Below are 25,019 nucleotides of genomic sequence, written 5' to 3'. Positions count from 1 at the left end.
TGCGTTAATAGTCTCAAAGGGCCTGAAGAATGCTCTGGAGAGTTAAAAAGCCCAAATGTTGTTAATTTGCCAGCTTGGCTGTGGATTAGCGTAGTTCTTCGATGCTAGTTTTGGGGTTAGTTTGAGAAGCTGCAGACTCCCGTTTCCCTGCCTTTAGCCTGTCTGGGCCTCCACAATGTCAACAGCAGTCTTCCCGGTGTGTGGGAGATGGGAGAGCAGCACTTCCCTGCGTCTCACGCCTTCCCCTTTCATCAGCGGGACTTCTCCATCCCTGTGACCTTCGGCTCTGGAGCCTGCAGTGCCCCTCGGCACAGGTCTGCCTTTCCCAACACTGCCAGGGCTGCCACGGGTTATGCAACCAGAAGTAAGTAACTTCCCAGATAAAAGATCCAGAGTCTGGAAACACGGACTGTGTTTAAGTACAAAGATCTAAGTCAGCAAAGGGCTGTCTAGCAATTTGCCCCCTCCAGTTCTTCGAATGGTCATTTTTATGCTCCGGAATCTTAGCACACCTTAACAATGGAAGATCCGGTTTGCGTTCTACCACATCACTGCCTCATCTCTAAAACAGCTCTCCAAGGCATGCTGCTGTTCTCCATTCTTCACTCTTTCGCACGAAAAAGCCATTTCTTGCCTGAGGAGTAAGTGGTCTGGCTCATGTAGCCAAATCACTGTTGCTTGACCATCTGCCTGCTTGACTGTCTGGAATCTTCCGTCACAATAAGGCAGGAGGAGAGCCTATGCTTTTTATAAGTGACTAGAGGCCTGGTGCATGAAATTTGTGCACAGGGGTGCGGGGGGCGGGGGGAAGGTCCTCTCAGCCCAGCCTGCACCCTCTCCAATCAGGAACCCTCGGGGGATGTCCGACTGCCCTCTCACAATCCTGGACTGCTGGCTCCTAACCGCTCATCTGCCTGATCACTCCTAACTGCCCACCCTGCCAGCCTGATCACCCCTAACCACCTCTACCTGCCAACCTGATCGCCTCTCACTGCCCCCCCCTGCTGGCTTGGTTGCCGCTAACTGCCCGCCCTGCCAGCCTGATCACCCCTAACTGCCCCCGCTGCCAGCCTGGTCTCCCCCAACTCCCCCCCCCCCCCCCGCTGACCTGATCACCCCTCACTGCCCCCCCTGCTGGCCTGGTCGCCCCACACAGCCTGTTGTTCAGTCACTTGGTCATCCCTCACTAACCCTCCTGCCGGTCTGGTCACCCCAAGTAGCCTGTTCGGTCGTCCGTCTGATTGTTTTGATTGTGATAATCCCTGGCCTTTTATATATATGGATATTTGGGCAACTTCTTGTAAACTAAAAGTAAACATATATAAGACAACAAAGTGGAATTGCCTTGTATGTTTTTTCCTTTATGTTTCCCTATAATTTCCCTAAATCACATCAAACTAGCTCTGTAGCAGATTCAGCAGTATTTTTTCCTGTGACTGTATCTTTCTTTGAGCTTCTATAAAGTTTACCCAAGGTCTAGTGGTGTGCCAGACAGGTATTTATGTAAAGATCAAGTTAGGAAGCAGTTGTGGGCAAATGCTGTTGAAATATGTAACCTGTAGCTTTTAATTAGGAAAAAAGAACAACTAATTTAAAAATGAGTTGTTTTGGAAAAAAAAAAATACTGATGGAAGCATGTCATAAGGACTCAGGGGTGAGCCCCTGGCTAAATCAGACGGTTGATCCACACAATAATGAAGGACAGAAATGAATTAGAAAGCCTTGGGGGATAACAGCAGGAATCCATGCTGGTAATAAGTAAATGGGACAGGCAGGGAGGGCTCTTGCTCACTGTAGAATGCTGGTTGCCAACTGGTGAATGTGGAGCTTTTAGGAAATTCAGGACAAATAAAATTATTTAAAGGAGATACATATTTCTCTTTCGTCGTAAGTTTAACTATGGTCTGGAAAATCTCAGGTCAGAAGGCCTGGATTAAAATTTTGGCACTTGATAGCTTTGACTTGGGCCAGTTTCTTGTCCCCTTTGAGCTTGTGTTTCCTACCCTGTGACACGGGAGAGAACATATCTACTGCCCAGGGTTGTGGCAAGGATTACATTCAATAATGCATGTGAAAAGCCTATACGCATTCCTAAAACATAATGTGGCCAAAACAGGAAGATAAGGATTTAACTTCCATACACATCTTCTTTAGAATAAAAACAAAATTTGTAATGTTAAGTTTTCACTAAACAAATCTTCAGAAAACTAAGGGTAATGGTTACAATAAAAATAATAGTAAGGATAACAATTAAAATAGCAACTTTTTATGCTTACCACATGCCAGGCACTGTGCTTATCACTTTCCAGGTATTCTCATTGAATCCTGATCACACCTGAACGAGGTAGAGGTACCCACAGGACCACTGAGATGCAGCTAAGTTGTCACACAACTTGTCAGTGGAGAGCCAGAATTCAAGTTCAAGTCTAACTTCAAAATTCATGCTCTAACCCCACACTGTGCTGCTTCCCTTTAGTCAATTTTTTTTCTCTTTCCCAAAGGGGCAGGGTACCCATAGTTTTTAGTAGGGGAGCATGTGATCTGAAATGCATGAATTTGGGGTTGATTATGGGAAATTGAGAGCGTCCACACCTGTGCTTCAAGCTTTCATGGAGCCTTTATTTATTTCCCATTGGTCAGACTTTATCATTGACAACTAGTGTCTATTTCACGGAATATATTTAACAGAGTCAAATTTGAATTCCGAATGGGAACTAATTACACTCAACTGCAATTAGAAGTTAAGCCACGCTGCCAGGTGTGACTCCCGGGGATGGTTATTTCCACATCAGTAGTCTTAGTATAATAGTAACTATCCCTCTGTGCTTACCAGAGCCAAGGAACTTGTTAAAACATACCTGTGTGACATTGAGAGAGACTGCATAGCACAGTGGTTAAAGCACCTAGGTTCTGAAGCCAGACTGCCCGGATTTGAATCCTGTCTCCAGTGGTTACATATACATAGGTGAATCACTTCACCTCTATACCTCAGCATCCACTTTTATAAAATGGAGGTAATGATAGTGCCTTCGTCACCGTTGTTAGGAAGATTAAAGTGGGTAGTAATTGCTACAGCACTAGGCATATATAAGCACTATATAAATGTTAAATTAAAAAATCTGAGAAAATACTTTTCCATTTTACTAGTGAGAGGGGAGGTTTAAAGAATAAATTGAAAATGTGCCCAAGTGAGCAAAGGATACGGAGTATGACACTAGCAGATGAAAGCTGCGAGAAGCTTGGGAAGGCTGGGTGAAGAGTGGGTGAGATTGGGGCAAGAACCTGGATGGGGTTGTGGGGTCGTAGAGGATAGACTGTGAGTGCGTAGCTCACAGACAAGAGCTGTTTCAAGGAAACCTTCCGTGGGGTACACAAAGAAGGAATCTGACCTGGAATGATCTAGGAAGTCGGGCTCTCAGAAGTTGAGTTTGATTTAGATTCTCTTTGACATAAATTTCATGGCTTTCTTAAAGCTCCAAGATACTGTTGTTACTGAATACAATTTTCTTATATTCAAATTTTGTTTACATGTTTGTCTTAAATACAATTTGCTTATATTCAAATTGTGTTTACATGTTTGTCTTCTATTCATGTATTTGTGCTCAAGAGTAAATGATGTTTGCCTAGAAAAAAAAATACTACAAAGTTGCTACATTTAGGCAAAACTATCTTAATTTTTAAAAGATGCCCCCCACCCAAAGAAAACCCAATCAGAAAAGTGGAAGAGAACTTTACAAACAACTTCCACAATCACTTCCCAGTTTTGTAGCACTGAGTAATGTAGTCTGGTGGTTATGACCTTGCTTCAAACCCTGGCCCTCAGGGTAGCAGCTGTATAACTGTGGCTGTGCTACTGAGCTGGGCTGAGTCAGCTTCCTCCTGTGTTGCGAGGGTTCAGCCATCTCTTGGAAACTCCACGTGGGGAGGGACAGTGGCTGTTCCTCTGCGGTGCCCTGCACAGCGCCTCACCCGCACTCCGTGTTCTGTGGGTGTATGTGTCATGTTCAGTGAACTTTATCTAATACTAGAGGCCCAGTGCACAAAATTCGTGCACTCGGGGGGTGGGGGAGGGCGGTTCCCTCAACCTGGCCTATGCCCTCTCGCAGTCCGGGAGCCCTCAGGGGATGTCAGTCGGACATCCTTAGCACTGCCGTGGAGGCGGGAGAGGCTCCTGCCACTGCCTCTGTGCTTACCAGCTATGAGCCTGCCTTCTGGCTGAGCAGTGTTCCCCCTGTGGGAGCGCACTGACCACCAGGAGGCAGCTCCTGCGTTGAGCGGGATTGGGCCGAAACTGGCTCTCCGACATCCCCCGAGGGGTCCCAGATTATGAGAGGGCGCAGGCCAGACCAAGGGACCCCACCAGTGCATGATCGGGGTCAGGAGGGACTGCAGGAGGGCTTCAGGGCGTGTCCGGCCCATCTTGCTCAGTCCCAATCAGCCAGACCCCAGCAGCAAGCTAATCTACTGGTCAGAGCGTCTGCCCCCTGGTGGTCAATGCACATTATAGAGACTGGTCGACCGGTTGACTCTGCCCCCTGGTAGTCAGTGCATGTCATAGCGAGTGGTTGAGCGGCCTTAGCATATCATTAGCATATTACACTTTGATTGGTTGAACGAACGACCGGACGACCGGACATTTAACATATTAGGCTTTTATTATATAGGATTATTTCAGATCTCCCCTGCCGTCGCCTCACCACCAATAAGCAAACAAAAAGATCAGGTGACACCACTCAGATATATATTTTTAATTTAACCTCCATTAAAGGTCCTGAGAATCTCAGTGTAAAATTTTTCTGATATATCCTGAGATCGGATTTTACTTCCTACATATGCTGCATGTGATGCTGTTAACATCTAAGTGGTCTTGTCCTCTCCCCCACTTCCTACTTGAAATGTTTCTGTGCCTGTCACTGGACACACGCTGTCTGGGGCCATCTGTCTGGTATCGATATTACACTGGGCACAGCTGCTTTGCCCGCTTGGTGCCTTTCCTCCGTCAACCTGTCTTCAGATGAGAACGGCTGCAGCTGGACTGGCTGTCGGGCCATTCTGGATTAGCCCCGGGCCACCTTCCCACTCTTGGGTGACCTCAGTGGTGTGTCGTGAGACCCAGCCGAGACACAGTCAACACTGAACTCCGTATGCGGTGGAGCTGCCGATGCAGGCGGGGCAGCATTATCATCAGCCAGGAGACTTGCACAGCCGGGCAGGAAGGGCCCTGGGGTTCAAGTCCCTTGCTTTTGTGTGTGAGGAAGTTGAGACTCTGAGAAGTCAAGTGATTTGCTCAAAGTCACAAAAGTAATTATTATCGTAGCCAGGACCAGAGCTCGGGTGTCTCGACTCCTTACCTAAATGCCTTTTCCGAGTCTTCAGAACCAAAAGGTGTTCGTGTGCCCTGGTAGCAGACAGCTCTTTTCCATTGTGTCTGTGTCGATAAACGCAGGCAAGGGCCTGGCAACGTTGCTGTAGAACTCTCTTCTGTGTTCAAAAAAAGTGTGTCCATAAACATTTGCTGGGTCACTTGTGGGCCTTAGTCTGGTTACTGGACAGCAGCTTTACCACTGACAGCGAGGTGATCCAGTTTCAGACAGTACTTCCCCATCTCCAAAAAGCTCCCCAGACTAGAAGGTGTCCGGGATGCCCTCCAGGATCTAGAGGGTGTATGGATGCTCTCCAAAGCTCAGCCCCTCTTTCCAATTTTAGCTGTTTCTTTTTCATTCCTCCTCCTTGTGCCTTGGCAACCCAGAAAAGCCGAGTCCAACAGCAGAATCACAAATGCCTCCTGAAACTCGCTTCCTGGAACGAAAATATCTCCTGAAACTTTCTTCGTTTGTTGTGTGTTTTTTTTTCTAACCAAAAAGGGGTTTTATTTTCTTTTAACCTAAAAAGATGCATAAACACTTTGAAAAGCAGAGGTGCCTCACTGAGGAAAGGCAGAACTCTGATTTCCCCCTCCTGAGAGGTCAGGAAAAGAAAGGAAGAACGCTTTTCCTCCTTGTAAAGGCACTCAGCAATTGGAGATTTTCAAGGGGCTGAGGGAGGTGTGGTGAAATCCCCGAGGAGGAGCCTTTTCTCTTCCCGAAGACCGCTGCGGAGGGGGTGTGGAACTAGCTTAGGGTTTGTACCAGGATTAGAACTCCCAAAAATATAGGAGCAACACACACAGTCTGATTTTAAAATGATTCAAAAAAAAAAAAAATAGTACGGGTGTAAAGAAAGTGTTTTAATATTGACCTCTTCTTTCAAAGGAGATTCTTTGCATTCAAATGAACCAGTGGGAGCCGCCCTCAAAGGGAAGCCGCACACCGCAGTCCTTCTCGGACGCTGCCAAGTAGGAGTGGCCCTATTCAGGGCTCTGAAGACAAGGGCCCCAGGAGACTCCACGCTCCCAGATTTCTGTTTCCATAAAGTAGAAATAGCCTGACACACGGAAAGAAAAGATTAAGAGGAAGGCATTCCTCACCCTGTCTTCCTGTTTCTGACCTGAGTCAGGCCTAGAGTTTGCAAATCCTCATTCTGTTTTTTAAAAATAGTTATTACACTATTATTCACCGTACTCCCTGTGCTGTACTGTGCCAGGCCCTTGCTGTATTCATCGACACAGACCTAATGGAAAAAAGCCAGCTGCTACCCGGTGGTACCTAAATCCTCATTCTTTGAGCAGGATCGTCACCCCCACCCCCATACTCCATTCCCCTTCCCCAAGAAGTAAGAATCCCACGTAGGTGTGTCTAGACGTGGATGATTAGTCTGGATGCTTACTCTTTCCTTGTCCACCAGTCGAAAACAGATGCCTTAATGATCTCTTCCCTGAAATATTGCAGAAGGGAAAGGAACAAGCACTGGGTGGGGTGGAGAGAAATGTCTAGAGAGCAGCTGCATTGTCCTGTAGGTGCCGCATAGGTGAGAGGAGCCTGGGCTTGATATTGTAGAGCAGCTTGTGTGTGTGTGTGGCAGGGTGGGGAGGGGGGGCGGGCGGACTTACCTCTGCCTCACCAGATTCCGGTACCTCTTCCACAGTAATGCTTCTTTCCAGGGCTGGCAGCTGCTCCAGACCCCAGGCCCATCTCATCCCTCTTCGGAAACGACTTCGTTATTGTTTGTAGTTTGAATAGCCATAGAATTTATTGCTCAAACAAGGACACTTTTGAGCGTGACAAGGGTCACCTGTGAATAATTCCGTCAGACAACAGGTACACGTTGGGACTGTCCCAGGCAAACCAGAACATAGAGACACCCTACTTAGAGAAGTTGTCAAATGGCACAGATCAGATTTGATAATGATTCATTTATTACCCATCATCAGGGAGTTAGGTACTTCTCAGAACTGAGCTTATTAAATTAGAGTTTTCTCCTTTAAATGGAGTGACCTTAACTTTAATTTGTCCAGAGACATTCTGGAATTTGTCCTATTCATCCATCCTCTTAAGCAGGCTACATAGAACAGTGCAGCATTCCTAGACACCTTTGAGGCCGTAGGACATCACCGTTGAGAGTGCGCATTGCCTTCCCAACTCTTGAAACTTTCTATGTGACTTCAAGTGAGTACCCTTCAGCACTCTTATTTGCAAAGTGGTGTGATGTGTTAAGCATGGTTCCAGGCTTATAGCAAATAATTGTAATCGTGTCCATGTGAATTTTGTGTAATACAGTGATCCCCTGAAATCAACCTGATATGTTTCTCCTTGCTTCCACATAAATCCTCTTAGTTCTATTTAGCTTGATATCTTATCTCTCTCCCTCCTTGCCATCACCAGCCACTTTTTACTGCAGTTTTCTGAGAATTGTGACACTGAGGAAATAGGAAATCAACACATCCCAACCAGGGTGTTACCACCCCTCCCAACGCAGTGTGCCATACTGCATGCCCAAAGCCATGGGTAACATGGACCGTCTTCCTGGAGTGTCAGTTTTACTGGATTGTAAGTTATGTAAAATATTTTTGCATTTGAGAAGTAAAGAGGAGTAGAACATAAAATATATGTGACTTTGGTGAGAAAGAGCAAAATCTCAATGCCATTCCATAATTCCAGGGGAGCTGCTAGGACCCCTGATTAGGATCCTCTCCTTTGTCACTGACATTTACTTTGGTGGAAAATGTTGAGAAATCCTGGGGACATGTCTCTCAGAAAGATTGTGTATCTTTCTGTTCTGCTTACTAACTTTTAACGGGGCCATGTAACACCCTGTATGTCTCCAATGTTATCTCCACTTTAACATGAGGCTTTCTGCAGCTCTTTACCTTCAGTATCTTCAGTTGGTTTTCACTGTAAGAGCTGGCGTATCTGTGCTCACAAACTGGAATTCCTTTCCTGGAAGGGGATTCTGAGCTGGGAGACGTACATTTAGAGCCCCCAGAGTAGAGCTAGTAGGAACAACTGTTTTAGTTGTGAATGTACTATGGAGAGCTCAGAGGAATGGATCCTGAACCTTGAAGATGGGATTGGAAAAGGAATAGATAATAGGACATTATAGCTATTTAAAAAAAATGGTAAAGGACCATTTTAAATAGCCTCTTTACATTCCTTTTTTGAACGTTTTATTGAGGAATGCTTGGCATATAATAAACAACACATGTTTAAAGCGTCCAGTGTGGAGAAACCAAGATGGCGGCATAGGTAAACACCTAAACTGCTGCCTCACACAACAATTTCAAAACTACAACTAAAAGACAAAACGGACATCATCCAGAACCACAGGAAGGCTAGCTGAGTGGAAATTCTACAACTAGAAGGAAAGAGAAAAGCACACTGAGACTCAGAGGAGCTGCAGGAGGCAGAGGTACTGAGAAGCACACGTGGAGAGGACTGGCAACTGAGTACACGGCTGGCTTTCTCAAGCAGGAGGGAGGCAAAAGCTCCTGACTCCACTGAACTCCAGTTCCGGGCGAGACTCTGGGGACCCAGACTCATTCGGGAGAAACTTTCTCCTTGCTTCCACATAAATCCTCTTAGTTCTAGAGTTTAGAACTGTCTGGCAGTGGGCAGAACTCGAGGGCGGCCTTCTCTCAGAGGTGCTTGCAGCGATTAGCCTGGGACACTGAGACACAGGGGCCTATTAGGGCAGGGCTGATGGGAAACCAATGCTGTCTGCTCTGCCCTGAGTCTCTGCCCCATCCAAGCTGAGCACAGAGGCTTTTGCAAGTCTTGTCTCATAAGGGTGTCTCCAGCACAGAAGTTCTCCCAGCGTAGACACAGCTGATCCTCACAGCCAATTGGCCTGGAGGTCAATTCCTCCTAGTGATACCAACAACAATCAAGGCTTAACTACAACAAGACTGTGCACACAGCCCACAAATTGGGTGCACCAATAGTGTCCACCTCAGGTAACTGGGGAGGCTGAGCCACTGGGCCCTATAGGACACCTAGCACACAGAGCCACTCTATCAACTCAGGGAAGCAGCCAAAATGCGTAGACAAAGAAACAGATCACAAATGAAAGAAATGGAGGAAAACAAACGACTGGATATAGAGTTCAAAACCACAGTTATAAGGTTTTTCAAGAATTTTCTAGAAAAGGCCAATAAATTTAGCGAGACCCTCGAGGATATGAAAAAGGACCAATTAGAAATTAAGCATACACTGACTGAAATAAAAAATATTATACAGAGATCTAACAGCAGACTAGAGGATCGCAAGAATCAAGTCAAAGATTTGAAATACAAAGAAGCAAAAAACACTCAACCAGAAAAGAAAAAAGAATACAAAAATATGAAGATAGTGTAAGGAGCCTCTGGGACAACTTCAAGTGTACCAACATCAGAATTATGGGGGTGCCAGAAGAAGAGAAAGAGCAAGATACTGAAAACCTATTTGAAGAAATAATGACCGAAAACTTCCCCCACCTGGTGAAAGAAATAGACTCACAAGTCCAGGAAGCGCAGAGAACCCCAAACAAAAGGAATCCAAAGAGGACCACACCAAGACACATCATAATTAAAATGCCAATAGCAAAAGACAAAGAGAATATTAAAAGCAGCAAGAGAAAAACAGTTAGTTACCTACAAGGGAGTACCCATATGACTGTCAGCTGATTTCTCAACAGAAACTATGCAGGCCAGACGGGAGTGGCAAGAAATATTCAAAGTGATGAATAGGAAGAACCTACAACCAAGATTACTCTACCCAGCAAAGCTATCATTCAGAATTGAAGGGCAGATAAAGAGCTTCACAGATAAGGAAAAGCTAAAGGAGTTCATCACCACCAAACCAGTATTATATGAAATGCTGAAAGGTATTCTTTAAGAAGAGGAAGAAGAAGAAAAAGTAAAGATAAAAATTATGAACAACAAATACTTGTCTATCAACAAGTGAATCTAAAAATCAAGTGAATAAAAAATCTGATGAACAAAATAAACTGGTGAATATAATAGAATCAGGGGCATAGAAAGGGAGTGGACTGACAATTCTCGGGGGTAAAGGGGTGTTGGGGGTGCGGGAAGAGACTGGACAAAAAGCATACACCTATGGATGAGGACAGGACAGTGTGGTGGGGAGGTAAGGGCAGAGGGTGGGGTGAGAACCGGGTGGAGGGAAGCTATGGGGGAAAAAGAGGAACAATTATAATAATCTGAACAATAAAGATATATTAAATTTAAAAAATAAATAAATAAAGCGTCCAGTGTGGTTAGTGTTGGTGTCTACCTCTGAAAACATCACCATAATCTGGATCATGGACTCACTCATCACCCACACAAGTTCACTCCTGCACCTTTGCAATCTCTCTCTCCAGCCCCAGGCAACTACTGATCTGCTTTTTGTCACCATACAGTGGTTTGCATGTGCATGAAATCATATAGTTTGTACTCTTTGTCAGCCTTCTTGCAGCATATTACCCGGAGCTTCATTTATGTTGTGTGAATCAATATGTCATTCCTTTTTGTTGCTGAGTAATGTTCTGTTGAATGGATATGTAACGGGATTACAAGTGGATACTTCCTTAAATACATACACACATACACACACACACACACACACACACACACACACCCACACACACACCCTCAGTCCTAAAGTCAGCTTTTTAAAAAAACTTTTTTAATGAATTTATTGGGCTGATATTGGTTAATAAAATTACATACGTTTCAGGAGTAAAATTCTGTAATACATCATCTATATGTACCGTATTTTCTGGTGTATAAGATGACTTTTTAGCCCAGGAAAATCTTCTATACGCCCAGTTGTCTTATACGCTAGAAAATACGGTATATTGTATTGTGTGTTCATCACCCCAAGTCAAGTCTCCTTCTGTCACCCTTTCTCTCTCTTATTAAAGTCAGCTTCTTAATGGGGAAATAGTAGAGGCATTTTCACCAAAGTTAAGAATAAGTCAAGGAAGTTAACTATCTTTACTACTTTTTAACATTATATTGGCAGTATTCACCAATGCAATTAAACAAGAGAAAACAATTGAAAAGGGAAAATTAAAGCTGTATTTGCTGGTGACATGATCATTTATCTGGAGAGCTCTCTAATGAATCAATGGTAAAACTAACTCAGACAACAAAGAAGTCATCCAGGTAGTAGGATATAAAAAAGTAACAGAAATATCATAAATATCATAACCATATATGTCATTACCAATTAGAAGATATAACGGAAGAGAAAACCCCATTTAAAATAGCAACAGAAAAGATAAAACACTTAAGAATAAATTTAACAAGAAATTTAAAACCTATAGTCAGTGTGTGTTATAGATTGAATTGTGACCCTCCCCCCCCCCCCAATTTATATATTGAAGCCCCAATCATAAGTACCTCAGAGTGTGACTGTATTGGAGATAGGGCCTTTAAGAAGTTAAAATTAGGCTATTGGAGTGAGCTCTAATCCAAGCTGCCTGGTGTTCTTATAAGAAGAGGGGATTAGGACATACAGAGAGACACAGGGAAAAAGCTATGTGAGGACACAGCAAGAAAGTGCTCATCTGCAAGCCAAGAGGAGAGGCCTCGGGAGAAACCTTGACCTTGGAATTCCAGCCTCCAGAACTTTGAGTAAATAAATTTCTGTTGTTTAAGCACTCAGTCTGTGGTATTTTGTTACGGCAGCCCTCACAAACTCATACAGACCAGAACTATGGAACACTCCTGAAAACACACAAAAGTAGACTTGAGCAGACCTTCCTAGTTCTTGACTAGGAAACTTCAACATAATCAAGACATTCATTCTTAGTAAGTTAATGTATAAATATAATATGTTCCTAATTAAAGTACCAATAATACTTTTTTTTTCTTCTGAAAGTAGACGAAGTGATAGGTAAAGTTCATATGGAAAAGTAAGCATGCAGCATTGAAAAGGAAGAACTGTGAGAGGGGACTAGCCCTGTCTATATTAAAACATACTATAAAGCCTCTATAATTAAAACAGAGCGGCACCGGGGCACAGACTAGAATAGAATGGAATGGAATGCCTAAAAATAGGTCCTAACATGTATGGAACTTTATGAGAAAAGTGGTATCTCCAGTCACTGGGACAAAGATGGGCTTTTTAATGGTGTTGGGGCAACTGGCTAACCATTTGGAAAAAGATGAAATTAGATCTGTTCCTCCTACTATAAATAAAACTGAACTCCAAATGGATCAGAGCTCTAAGTAAAATGAGAAACTTTATATGCACTCCAAGAATACATGGATGAATTCCTCCTTACGATCTGGTTGTAGGAGCGAGCTTTCTATGAATCAAAATCCACGTACAGTAAAAGAAATTATTGATAAATTTGCAGCCAAAAAATAAACTTGTAAGGAAGCAAAATCAAGACAGCTTGTGATAAAATATTTGTAACATTTAAATATATCATGGGTTGACATCTCTAATATATATTTTTAAATGAAAAATGACCCCAAAATGGGCAAAAGACACAAGCAGACAATTCACACACACACACACACACACACACACACACACACACACACACACGATATTAGAATGTCCTCTGAAATATCAACTTTCACCATATTAAGAGAAATGTAAATTAAAATTGCACCAAAATACCATTTGTCACCCATCAGAGTGTCTAAAAAAATCAAAAGCTTGACAACATAGTCTGTCCTGGAAGCTGTGGGAAAAGAGTCACCCTCATATGTTGCTGGTGGCAATGCAAAATGCTGCAACCCTAATAAGGGGGATTCGACAATAACAAAATAATACCTGCATTTACCCTTTCACCCAGTGTTTCCATGTCTAGGAATTTATCCTGGAGACACACCTTGAACAGTACAATATATATGTGCCGGCTTATTCATTGCAGTATTATGTCTGATGGTAAAATATTGTAAACTACGTAAATGCCCAGCCGTGCGAGATTGGTTGAATAAATGATGGTGTTATTAGCTGTAAAGACAAATGAGGAAGATCTTTATAAACTAGAGTGAAGTTAATTCTAGGATATAGTGGAAAAAAGCATAGTAGGCTGACTCTCTTTTTTAGGAATAAAAATGAAGTAAGAGAGCATATATTTATCCTGGCTGGTGTTACTCAGTGGTTGGAGTGTTGGCCCGCACACCAAAGGGTCTTGGGTTTGATTACTGGTCAGGGGCACACACCCGGACTGCAGGTTTGATCCACGGCCCCAGTGAGGGGGGCGCGTATGCATGAGGAAGCCAATTGATGTGTCTCTTTCACATTGATGTTTCTTTCCCTCTCCTTCTCCCTCTCCCTCTGTTGCGCTCACGCTCTCTCTCTCTCTCTCTCTCTCTCTCTCTCTCTCTCTCTCTCTCTCTCTCTCTTTCTCTCTCCCCCCTCCCCTTCTTCCCTTCCATTCTCTCTAAAAATCAGTGGGAAAAAATGGCCTTGGGTGAGAATTAACAACAAAAAAAGAAAAGTGAAAGAAAGAAAGCATATATTTATCTATTTTATTTTTTTTAAAGGAAGGATAAATCAGAAAAAAGTGAAATTGATTATCCTCTGAGGAAGTTAGGTGGAGGGACTGAGTAAATAATTGTAATATATATTTACTAGTATAATAAGATGCTATATCCACCATGGGTGGGTTTTACAGACATAATGCTGAACCAAAGAAGCTAGATACACGAGTCTATGTGATTCCATTTATATGGAGATTTGTGTGTTTTAGTATAGATGTGTGATACATCAGTACATTTTTTAAGTTTATTAAAAGATACCTGTACCTATGTCAGCAGTGGCAAAATCATCTTAACAGTCAGAGGTGAGGAAAAACATTATTTTTCTTGTCAAGTTCATCTATAGGATGCTGATTTGTTGTAGCTGGTGGCTCACTTCTCCCAGGTCTTTAGCAAAAGCTGGTCAGTCTCACCTGTAATGTCCACTAAGGATAGCACTGTGCCTGAGAGCCAGACCACTGCACACCACACATCAGAGTTACCGGAACACTGTGCAGGGGTGTGTGTGTGTGTGTGTGTGTGTGTGTGTGTGTGTGTGTGTGTGTGTGTGTGTTGGGGGTTAGAGGTCCTCTGAGGGGTTAAGATGGAGAATCGATTCATATTGTTATCTGGTACTACCTTCGTAGGGAGGGGAACACAGGCCAATATTTGCCCCCTTTTAAAGGTGTACCAATCAGAAATGAGGCAATAGCTAGATGACCAAACAAGGCAAGTTGTAAAGTGGTAACTTAGGCTGCAGCAGCTAAAAGAAAAAGAGAATGTTTGATTGCATAAGGCAGTGGACTATTTCATAGCATGAGTTTATTTTGGAATATAGATTTCTTTTGGTGTAGGGGGAGCCTTTAAGACTATAGGAAATTTTTTGTTCAACAAAACAAAGTAGATTACACTTCAGGTGGCTATTGAAAGGTAGAAGGAGGAATTATTCTTTTAATGACTTGGTTTGGGCAGATTCCAACACTGTGCTTAAAAGAAAATACACTTATTTATTATATTAACAAGGTTTGTTTCTAAGGGAAATCACATTGCTACAGGATTATGTAAAATTTAAGATGCAGCCTATGAGAAACTTGTAACATTTTTCAGCTCATGAATAAGTGATGATCCAAGTGTTAAGAGCACTTTTTTCCCACCCTGTAGAAATGTTAGAAATTATGGATAAATTCCCTGGGAAGCCCTCAAAAATCTACTTAATTCCTAAAGCCTCTAAGTATTGTTTCATTGGGAAAATAAATTCTGAATCCTAACTCCCAGCAACAATAACAGATTTTAAATGTCTTCCTCTCTCCTCCCATGCAGTTTACCAAATGGGTTGTTTTTGTCTTTCTAGCCAAGGCCACGGAGCAGCAGGGATTCCAAGGGCCTTTGTTACTGGGGAGAGCCATCTGGTGACCCTGGCAGGAAGCTAGGCTCTAACCCTGGTGAGGGCTCTGTTCGCCAGCCCAGCCAGCCCTTCCCCTGGACTCTGGTTGCACTTGTAGGGGCTCTGCTGCTGGAGATTTCCGACCGTGCTAATTATTAACCCCTTCGGCTCCTCACACACACAGCTTTGAGGCATGGCCTGTTTTCTTTCCTTCTCTACTGGTATAAACAGTTTTGGCCTTAAGTATTCACCTAGCACCGGCTCGCGAGCCAGATGTGGCTCTTTGGCCCCTTGAGTGTGGCTCTTCCACAAAATACCACGGCCTGGGAGAGCCTATTTTGAAGAAGTGGCGTTAGAAGTTTAAGTTTAAAAAATTTGGCTCTCAAAAGAAATTTCAATCGTTGTACTGTTGATATTTGTCTCTGTTGACTAATGAGTTTGCCGACCACTGGCCTAGCAAAATGTGGATTGTATAAAATGCCTTTTTTTTTTTTTTTTAACCTACCAGGTAGTGAATAGGATGACTGATAAGTGGGTAAATACATTAAGATCCTTAGAGAAAAGATGTTCCTAAGGTACAGTCATGTATCACAGAACATGTTTGGTCAACAACAGATCACACATATCCTGTATAATAAAAGGCTAATATGCAAATCATCCAAATGGTGGAACAACTGGTCATTATGATGCACACTGACTACCAGGGGGCAGACACTCAACACAGGAGCTGCCCTCTAGTGGTCAGTGCAATCCCACGGGGGGGGGGGGGGAAACACCGCTCAGCTGGGCTCATGGCTGGTGAGCACCGCAGCAGTGGTGGGAGCCTCTCCCGCCTCCGCAGCAGTGCTAAGGATGTCCAGCATCCCCCAAGGGCTCCCGGACTGCGAGAGGGCGCAGGCCAGGCTGAGGGACCCCCCTCCCCCCACTGAGTGCATGAATTTCGTGCACCAGGCCTCTATTGTAAGATTATAATGGAGATGAAAACTTCCTGTCACCTAGTGACATCAGAGTGGTCGTGATGCGGTAGCAAAACGCATTCCTCACACGTTTGTAATGACGCTGTTGTAAACAAACCTGCTGGGCTGCCAGTCATATTAATGCACATGCCATTACAGTGTTTCCTGTTATTAAGCAGCATGTGACTATATGACTAGGAGGACACAACATAAAGTCTGTCCCACAAAATATCCTTTTTTGTCCAATTAACTGTCTACATTGGCATTTGGATTGATCCTGTTCACTGTATTTACCCTCTCACCTTTATTCACTTCCTTTTGGTTTAAAGTGAGTTGGGTCCATTTAAAACATGTATGGTGAATAATTCATATCATTAATAGGTATTATTAACTCTTAAATGTCAAATCTGATCAGCCAGGGATATAAAGTGGACTCGTCAATGATGACATATGGATGCTCTTAATTGTGCTTCGGTGTTTAGTAAATGAAACAATTGAGAATAGGGGAGCCATAACTTGTTAACCTACATGGACGTATGTTGCAGGCTTCCCCTGGACAGTCTGTCACTGCCGCTCATCTTCAGCATAAGTCTCCGGTGATTCTAAAGGGACGGTATTATTTTTACCGCATTTGTTCCTGAGTGAAAAATGGCTTTTCATTTGGATGGCGCTTTTGAGTTGGCAGCTGGGCAGGGTTCAGATAATTTGTTATGTACAGGTTATGCTGCGACTTTATTGCGATGTTGTTATAGATTCCCATCATTCTCATTTTTGCCTTTTTCTTTTTTCCCCCCAGTTCTTCCTCCAGTGCTGGTCCCAAGACACAGCGAGTATAACCCTCAGCACAGCCTCTTAGCTCAGTTCCGCAACTTGGGACAAAATGAGCCTCACATGCCACTCAACGCCACTTTCCCGGATTCGTTCCAGCAACCCAACAGCCACCCGTTCCCTCACTCCCCCAACAGCAGCTACCCCAACTCCCCCGGAAGCAGCAGTAGCACCTACCCTCACTCTCCCACCAGCTCAGACCCAGGAAGCCCTTTTCAGATGCCAGGTAGGTGGGACTGTTGGGGGCTGCTCTGCGGTCAGTTCCCACGGTGTGATCGCGGTGTGGGGAGAAGCTGGTGTGCCTGGAGGGGGAGTGTGTCCGCTCTGGTACACGGCCCTGTGCTCCAGGGCTCAGGACTCGACTGGGTGAAAGGAGACCTCGCAGCTAAGTAGTAGGCACGTGTCTTGTTTTGTGCGCCAGGCACAGATGCTCCAATGAGTTTTATGTTTTCATTCTGGAGGGCTTGGAAACAGCTGCATCTTTCTGGGCGTGGCATCATTGTTAACAGTCTTTGCGCTTGATAAAAGAAAGAGAAAAATAGTGTGTTGCACACATTTGCTTTAGGAGAAACACGGCCTCCATCAGCATTATTTCATACGTGGAATAAAAACCCCTGCTGCAAGTGCAACCCCAGAAAAGACATTTCCTGAGGGATCACAGTCCCCTTCTTAATTAAATTCATTTAAGGGGTGATGTAATCCCAAGAAACATATACTTTAACAACAAAGGAATTGCAACAGATGTACTGGAAACCATCTGCTTGTTTAACTTAGCAAAGACAGAAAACAATTATCCTCCTTTTTCAGACTTAACTGATGGTGTAATATTTATCAGAATAAATGATTAATTAGGACATTTTGTTTGTCAAGTTAATAGGTTAATAAGCCAGCACCTCCGAGAACAAAAATGATTAGTTACAAATTTCTTGCCAGTAGACCTCAAGAAACACAGTCTAAATGAAGATGTACTTGGCATCTGTTTACTGGACCTCTATGAACGAGTGGGCAAGCATGTTCATTGGGCCACTGACATTTTTTGAAAGTAAATTTGAATTCGACATCAGTGCGGGTGTGTCCTCAAAAATTGAAAAGTGTCCACACTTGATATTGCTCTCTTTAGTTTATATATCTATTGCTCCCTTTTATTTTAAGCCTGGTTACTTTGCGTTGTTTTGCTTGTTTTTCAATCCAGAACTGTTTCAGATGAGGGTGGGGGATTGACTAGTTTAAAAATCAAGCTAATATCCTCTGGTGACTTCCTGTCCACTCCCTTTCAGACCCTTTGTGTGTGATGAACAGGACAATAGGGAGGAGATAACTTCAGAAGGCTTTTGAGCAGTGGCAAACCGGGGTGGGCCCAAGGGTGAAAAACCTGAAGATGATTGCTTGAATGTGCACTTCCTCCCCGGCGGCCAAGGGACTGAGGCTCAGGCCCAGGAGGGGAAATACGAAGAAGAGGAGGTGGGAGGAGGGCCTTGTGGGGACGGTGGGCACCACCAGTGGTGTCTGGTCCCTCTCGGTGGTGCTGATGCCACAGGTTGCCCGTGACGTTTTCACCTGCGAATTTGAAGAAATGTGTTGTCTTTGGTCTCGGAGGAGGCTCTTTGTCTTCCTTCCTGAGTGGAAGTAAAGCCAAGTCAGTGTTCCAGGTGCAGGGAAGAAGCTGGATTAAAAGAAGCCGGAGAAGGGTGAAAAAGGCAGCCGGATAAGGTCCCCACAGCCCTGTCTTTGTGCTCCGAGCCCTTGCTCGGTAACAGCTGGCCCGTGGGAAGCCACTAGATGCTGTGATTCAGTCTCGAACAGTCACTCTTGGAAATCGCTGCGGAACTCGAGTGGAGCCCAATTAGTACTTGCGTTTGATAGTTGCTGAGTGGTCGAGGGGACTTACCTAAGTTAGCGTGCTTCCCTAGGGCGAGACTTCGTTCCCTGCTCTGCCCTGCGTGCCCCATGGGCTCACGCTAGCCAGGGAGTAACTTGCTTTGGGGGAAACCATGCTCTTTATTTTATTTAAGAATACAGAACACCCGTGTTAGGGTCTTTGTTTCCGAAGTCAATATTGTGTGCTGCCTCTTATTTGCCAGTTGGCTATGACTTTCCCGAGGAAACATGTATGTAAATTCTGAAATAAAAGATAGCTGCGATAAACTGATTTGTTTCCTCTTCCGCTGTTAGGGATTTTAAAAGTAGTGATTATTGAAGAGGGTGGGGAGAAGGTAGTCCTGACAGGTCGCCTGAAGTCTTGAAAAAGTAAGTTTAAGTCTGGAAGTTGAGTAATGAAACTCAGTGTGACTCCTAAGAGCCCCCCGGTTTCCTGTAGGAGACCCGGAAGCCTTCAGAGGTTTTCCATCCACCAGTGCGAGGGGAGTGCGGAGGTCCTCTCAGCGTGGGTTGTACGCAAGGGGGTATAATGCTCGTCCGATTGTGTTACAGTGGCACCATCCCGGGCTGGCAGGCCACTTCTGGAACTGGCACTTAGTGCTTTTCCTCCCCCTGAGTTTTGACTAAAATTGTGTAAGATCACAAGATGGTAGTAATCTTCAGAAAGTGCACAGCAGTCCAGTGTCTGGAGCCTCCAATCTTCGGAAAGGGAGGTGGAAACAGCAACTTAATCTCTTACACATTTCAGGACAGAAGAGGATATATATGTTTTAAGTGGGTGTGTTTGTTGAGGATTTTAAAATTGTGTTTTTTGGTTTCTTTCTTTCTTTCTTTCTTTCTTTCTTTCTTTCTTTCTTTCTTTCTTTCTTTCTTTCTTTCTTTCTTTCTTTCTTTCTTTCTTTTCTTTCTTTTCTTTCTTTCTTTCTTTCCTTTGTAGCTGATACGCCTCCACCTGCTTACCTGCCTCCTGAAGACCCCATGACCCAGGATGGCTCTCAGCCAATGGACACAAACATGATGGCGCCTTCACTGCCCCCCGAAATCAACAGAGGAGGTAAATGAATTGCCACTGATTCCCTTTTGAGAGTCTCAGGTTTATCTGCCCAAATGTGGCTTTCTCTCACAAACTGCATTCGTCTTTAAAAAGAGAGCTGTTTGAGGAAGATACAGCACAATAAGGAGCTCTGTAGAAACAATTCCTTGGGTTACAGATAAGTCTTTTCCGTGAAGAACAAACACACTGATTTAACTAATGAAGGCCTACGTGTAATTGAGCAGTCATCTGTTTAGAGCTTCCATACTTAGTAATTCTGAATTGGTGAAAAAAGAATATTTTTAAGCAAAGGACAAAGGGGCATTGAGAAGTGATGACCATAACAATACTGAAGTGGAATTTCCACGGGTGATTTCCAAAGTTATAAGTTCATGTCACAAGGCTTTGGAGAAGAAGGTTCTTTTGTAGTTAGGGTAGATAGTGATCAACCGCATCTATTTTCCAGCCCTCCTCCATGCACAGGGGCAGCTGGCACAGACCAATACGCTTGTTTCTGGCTTGCTGTTTGTGTGTTTGTTTCTAACCTCACTGCTAAAAGGAGTTGAGGCACATGTCTTTCCTGTCCGCTCCCGGAAGAGCTCTAAGCCCTTTCTAGTAGAGGGCGGGTCTGTTTGCAGCTCTGCATACTCCTTGGCCATGACGGAGGGGAGGACGCCATCCTCCCTCCAGGGCTGCAGTGCCAAGTCGAGTGGCTTAAGGCAGCAGGGAGCCCAGGTAAGTGAGTGCTGGGAAAATCTCCGAGCATCAGTAAGAAGTCACGGCCACGCTGTTGAGTAAAGCCCCTCCCACAACCTCTCATGGAGGACGGTGCTGCAAGGTGCACTCGGCGCATGGCCTGGGTCATCGAATGTGTGCAGACTTCACACAATTTGGAGTTGAAATGCAGTTCAGTGACTAGATATGTCTTAGGTCATTCTCATCAACGTTTTTATTAAAATTGAGGACACCTCACACTTTGTCAGGCTTGTTTGTATTTTTGAAGTTCTTAAAATTTGATGATGAACTCAGCCTTTCTTAGATATGCAGTGTGATAAGCTGGAATGTACACCTTTTTTGTTGGCTCTGATGATCTCTAGAACATCCTCTCAAACATATGATTATGAGCCAACAAAGGTTCTGGTTGGAGAAAAGAACTCCTGTCTCACACATCTTTGGGATTTTTATTTGGGGAACAGGATTGCAGGAAAGGGTGGCATATACAGTTATGAGCATGCTGACCTGTAAATGTTATTGTTAAGTCTAAAATGTCTGATTTCAGGAAATTGACCTTTAAATTGTTTTAAAAGTTTTTCCTTTAAATAGCTTTAAACATTTTCCCCATTAGAATAAGTTTATAGTTAATATTTTCATGAGGAAGGGACGTTGGCCTTTTTGTTGTTGTTGTTGCTTAATTTGGAGTGGTTTTCCTAGAGCAGGGGTCAGCACACTACAGTCTACAGGTTAATTCAGACTCTTCCTGTTTTTATAAATAAAGTTTTATTAGGACACACTGTGTTCATTCATTTCATATTATCTGTTGCTGCTGTTGCACTACTAGGGGTACTGTTGAAGATCACATGGCTTACAAAACTTTTCTGGCCTTTTATAGGAAAAAAAAAAAATCGTCAACCTCCAACCTAGATGAATATATTTTGAACAACACTGATAGTTGATAAAGCCTTCTGTTTATGATGTTGCAGCCCTGTTTAAGATTTGACACTTGTAAATCATTAGAATTTTGCTCTTTGAAATATAGCAAATTGACAAGGGATAGTTGCTTAGCAAACAGGGAAGATGGTATGTGTTTTCAGCTCACCTGCTTCAGTTAATGTTTGTGTGGTTTTCTTTTCTTTTTTACTAAATTTATTGGGGTGACATTGGTTAATAAAATTACATAGATTTCAAGTGTACTGTTGTCTGTGTCTATGAGTTTTTGTTTGTTTTTCTTGTTTGTTCATTTGTTGCTTTCAGTTTTATATCGCCCAAGAGTGAAGTCATATGGTTCTTAACTTTTTTTGTCTGATTTATTGCTTTAACATGATATTCTCAAGGTGCATCCATGTTGTCACAAATGGCAGTATTTCCTCTTTTCTGTGGCTGAGTGGTTTCTTAATGATCATTTTCCTTGTTTTCTGTACCGAATTCTAAAGTAAAGTGCATTTTAATATTATGGAGGTTGATGTTAAGAACACAGAAGTACTTGCCTCCAATTCGGATTTTCTTTCCTTTTTTTTTATGATTATATATTCAAGACCATAAACCTCAGATCATTACGTACTGGCATGCTGGCTATATATGGTTTGTATTCCTGGAATCTGTAACGCAGTGGTATAAGAGGTTTTACTACAGAAGGAACTTATCTTTAGAACCTTCTAGTTGCAAATATTTAGAAGCATGTTCTGTTTGGAGATTTGTTAGTCTTAAGAGATTTGACTTAACAAGCTGCATCCTGTCAGTAAAGTTGGGTAATTTCCATTGTTGGCCCATTCTGGGAATGGAGAGACAAAACACACCTGCTCTGCATGACTTAAAGCAAATATAAGGAAGTTAGCATGAAATCTGGATGAGAGAGATATGATTCATTCTGTGCGAGTTGGCCAGCTGGCACGGTTTCTTCCTGAGTTTGAGGACTGGAGCAGAGCTGTAGCTGTGATGGTTATTGGCAACTTAACGTGAAGTAAAGGAACTTCTTATCAATAATTAGAAACTGATTTCCATTGCTCCGAAAAATCATCGGCATGCTAAGGCTTGGTTGAAAGTAATTCCTTTCCGTGCCAGCACCTTTGGCATATTTCCCGTCCTCTATTGTTCTCTTCCCCCTGTTTCTTCAGCTCACTTACCACTTGTTGCCTTTCTTTAGATGGTGAGCCAGGGTCTGTAATGGGGGTAATTTCCATTTTGGCCTGTTACAGAGCATATTGTGAGTGTTCCCCACACACTGCGGGTATTTTGGTTATCTTAGCTGGCATTTTGGTGATCCAACAGGAATTAGAGAAAATGATTTTCCAGTCAAAGGACGAAGTTGCACTTAGTGAGGAATACTAAGACATCATAGATACAACCCATACCCTAAAATTGCAGTTGCTCCTCCATATCTTCATTCCATGGTCCTGAGCCAATGTTACAACACAGTTTCAGTTTTTGAGAGCCCAGGGCACTCACCGCGGTTGACTGTGAGCTTCTCTTTCTTCCAGATGTTCAGGCAGTTGCTTATGAGGAGCCAAAACACTGGTGCTCTATTGTCTACTATGAGCTCAATAACCGCGTGGGAGAAGCGTTCCATGCCTCCTCCACCAGTGTGCTGGTGGACGGTTTCACCGACCCTTCCAACAATAAGAACCGTTTCTGCCTTGGGCTGCTCTCCAACGTTAATCGGAATTCCACCATTGAAAACACGAGGCGGCACATTGGAAAAGGTGAGTTTCCACTTTAACCTCTTTTGTCTGTTGTGTTCCTGTCCCCCCAGAGCCGCTTAGTCTTTCCTGTAGCAAAACGAGTGTAGCAACGCCGGATAATGTGTACTTGCTTCAGTTTGTAAATATTTTCCCAATGCGCATTACCAGGAAGTCCACCTTCCAGTCAGCGGTTTCTGTGGCCCACCAACACATGATAATTAGTCGTCATTAGCAGAAATTGTGATTTGCTATTCAGGAGCACTGGTTTATCTTGCGTTTTGCTGCAGAATAGGATCGCTGTTAAAAAAATTACTCACCACCGGAAACGAAAAGCAAATTAAAATAAGTAAACCTAATGCATTTCAGACAAATACCATAACTCACTGCAGAAATAAAAAGAATGAAATAATCCCAAACAACTTATGAATATATAGTACCTAGCTATATATCCTCAGTCTGGGCCAGGTAGGGTAGCCTGATTGTAAGCAAACCCTGAACTGTTTGTAGTAGCCTTGGTTATTTAGTAGCAGTATGAATGAAACAGTTCTGAAACTTTCAGATTCGATTATAAGATTAATACTGAATGTATGATGTTGAGAGCCTGGGTTTTCACTGGGAAATAAGCGACGTACACGTGTGGAGGACGGCAAAGAAATGAACCCTGTGGAAGTATCAGTGTGAAATCATGATTTTCGTTATGTGTTCATGCATGTTTATGATCTTATGTATGTGTGTGTGTGTGTGCGCGCGCGCGCATCTGTACACGCAGATAGTTTCTAACCTGTCTGCTGAAAGGACCAAGAGGCAAAGATACCCAGGAGCAAGAAACACATCTAGTGAGACACCTCTAACACCATTTCCCACTAGGAGGAACCGAGGCTCCTTGGAGAAAGGGCTGATGACTCCAAGGCTGGGACAGACAGGCACCAAGTGAGCCTGGAACATTTTGTTGTGTCACAAAGTAAAGAAATGCTTATGAAGATGATGGGCGCATGTCACGGGAGCCAACTCTAGGATAATTTGAGCACCAAAATAACAAGTACAGTAATGAGTGTTAATTCACTGAAAAGCAATAGTAATCCAGAAATCCATGCCAGTAATGAATGGATAAATGAACGGGGAAGGCTGACTGGTAAATGTAGACTGAGTGCTAGAGTTGGACAGTCATCATTTGGTAGCCATCAGGCAACAATCATCCATGGATCCTAAAAATAGAGAGAATTTTTAAAATGAGAATCAGGATATGTGCATGGTCTTAAAGTGTTTCCTCACAGACAGTCCATTCGTTTCGAGGGAGAATAAAGATCAGGGATTACACAGTGGAGGAATTGGACAACATCTTCACTGGGAGATCAGAATGATCATCACCAGTGAGAGACAGATGGGTATCATATACCTCCAGATGTGATACCCTGAGAAGGAAACCTCACCTATGCAGAGTTCCAGCTGAGAATGCAAATCTGCATCTAATAATCAGGAAATGTCAGACAAATCCCAAATAAGGAGCATCCTATTAAAAAGGGTGAGGAGGGACTGTATTCTCCCAAAATATCAATGTCAAAAGACAAAGGTGTGAGAATGTTCCAAATTAAAAGAGGTTAAAGGGACACACGATAGCTCAGTGTGATAACCTGACCCTGGATGTGATCCTGTACCATCAGGGAAAACATATTATAAAGGACATTATGGGGATCAACAGGCAAAATTA

General features: G+C 43.4%; 1 protein-coding gene across 4 annotated transcripts in view; it reads left to right on the top strand.

Annotated features, from left to right (window-relative positions):
- Nucleotides 1-25,019, top strand: part of SMAD1 (SMAD family member 1) — a 74,396-nt gene that overhangs the window by 39,212 nt on the left and 10,165 nt on the right. For all 4 annotated transcript variants that reach the window (XM_079772259.1, XM_079772262.1, XM_079772260.1 and 1 more), the window contains exons 3-5: nucleotides 16,974-17,231; nucleotides 19,821-19,937; nucleotides 23,111-23,332. In XM_079772259.1, the coding sequence (XP_079628385.1) occupies nucleotides 16,974-17,231; nucleotides 19,821-19,937; nucleotides 23,111-23,332 (597 nt within the window). The remainder of the gene's footprint in view (nucleotides 1-16,973; nucleotides 17,232-19,820; nucleotides 19,938-23,110; nucleotides 23,333-25,019) is intronic.

Source organism: Cnephaeus nilssonii (genome assembly GCF_951640355.1).
Source record: "Cnephaeus nilssonii genome assembly, chromosome: 5".
In the NCBI taxonomy this organism is placed as follows: domain Eukaryota; kingdom Metazoa; phylum Chordata; class Mammalia; order Chiroptera; family Vespertilionidae; genus Cnephaeus; species Cnephaeus nilssonii.
This window is presented reverse-complemented; position numbering and strand designations above follow the sequence as displayed.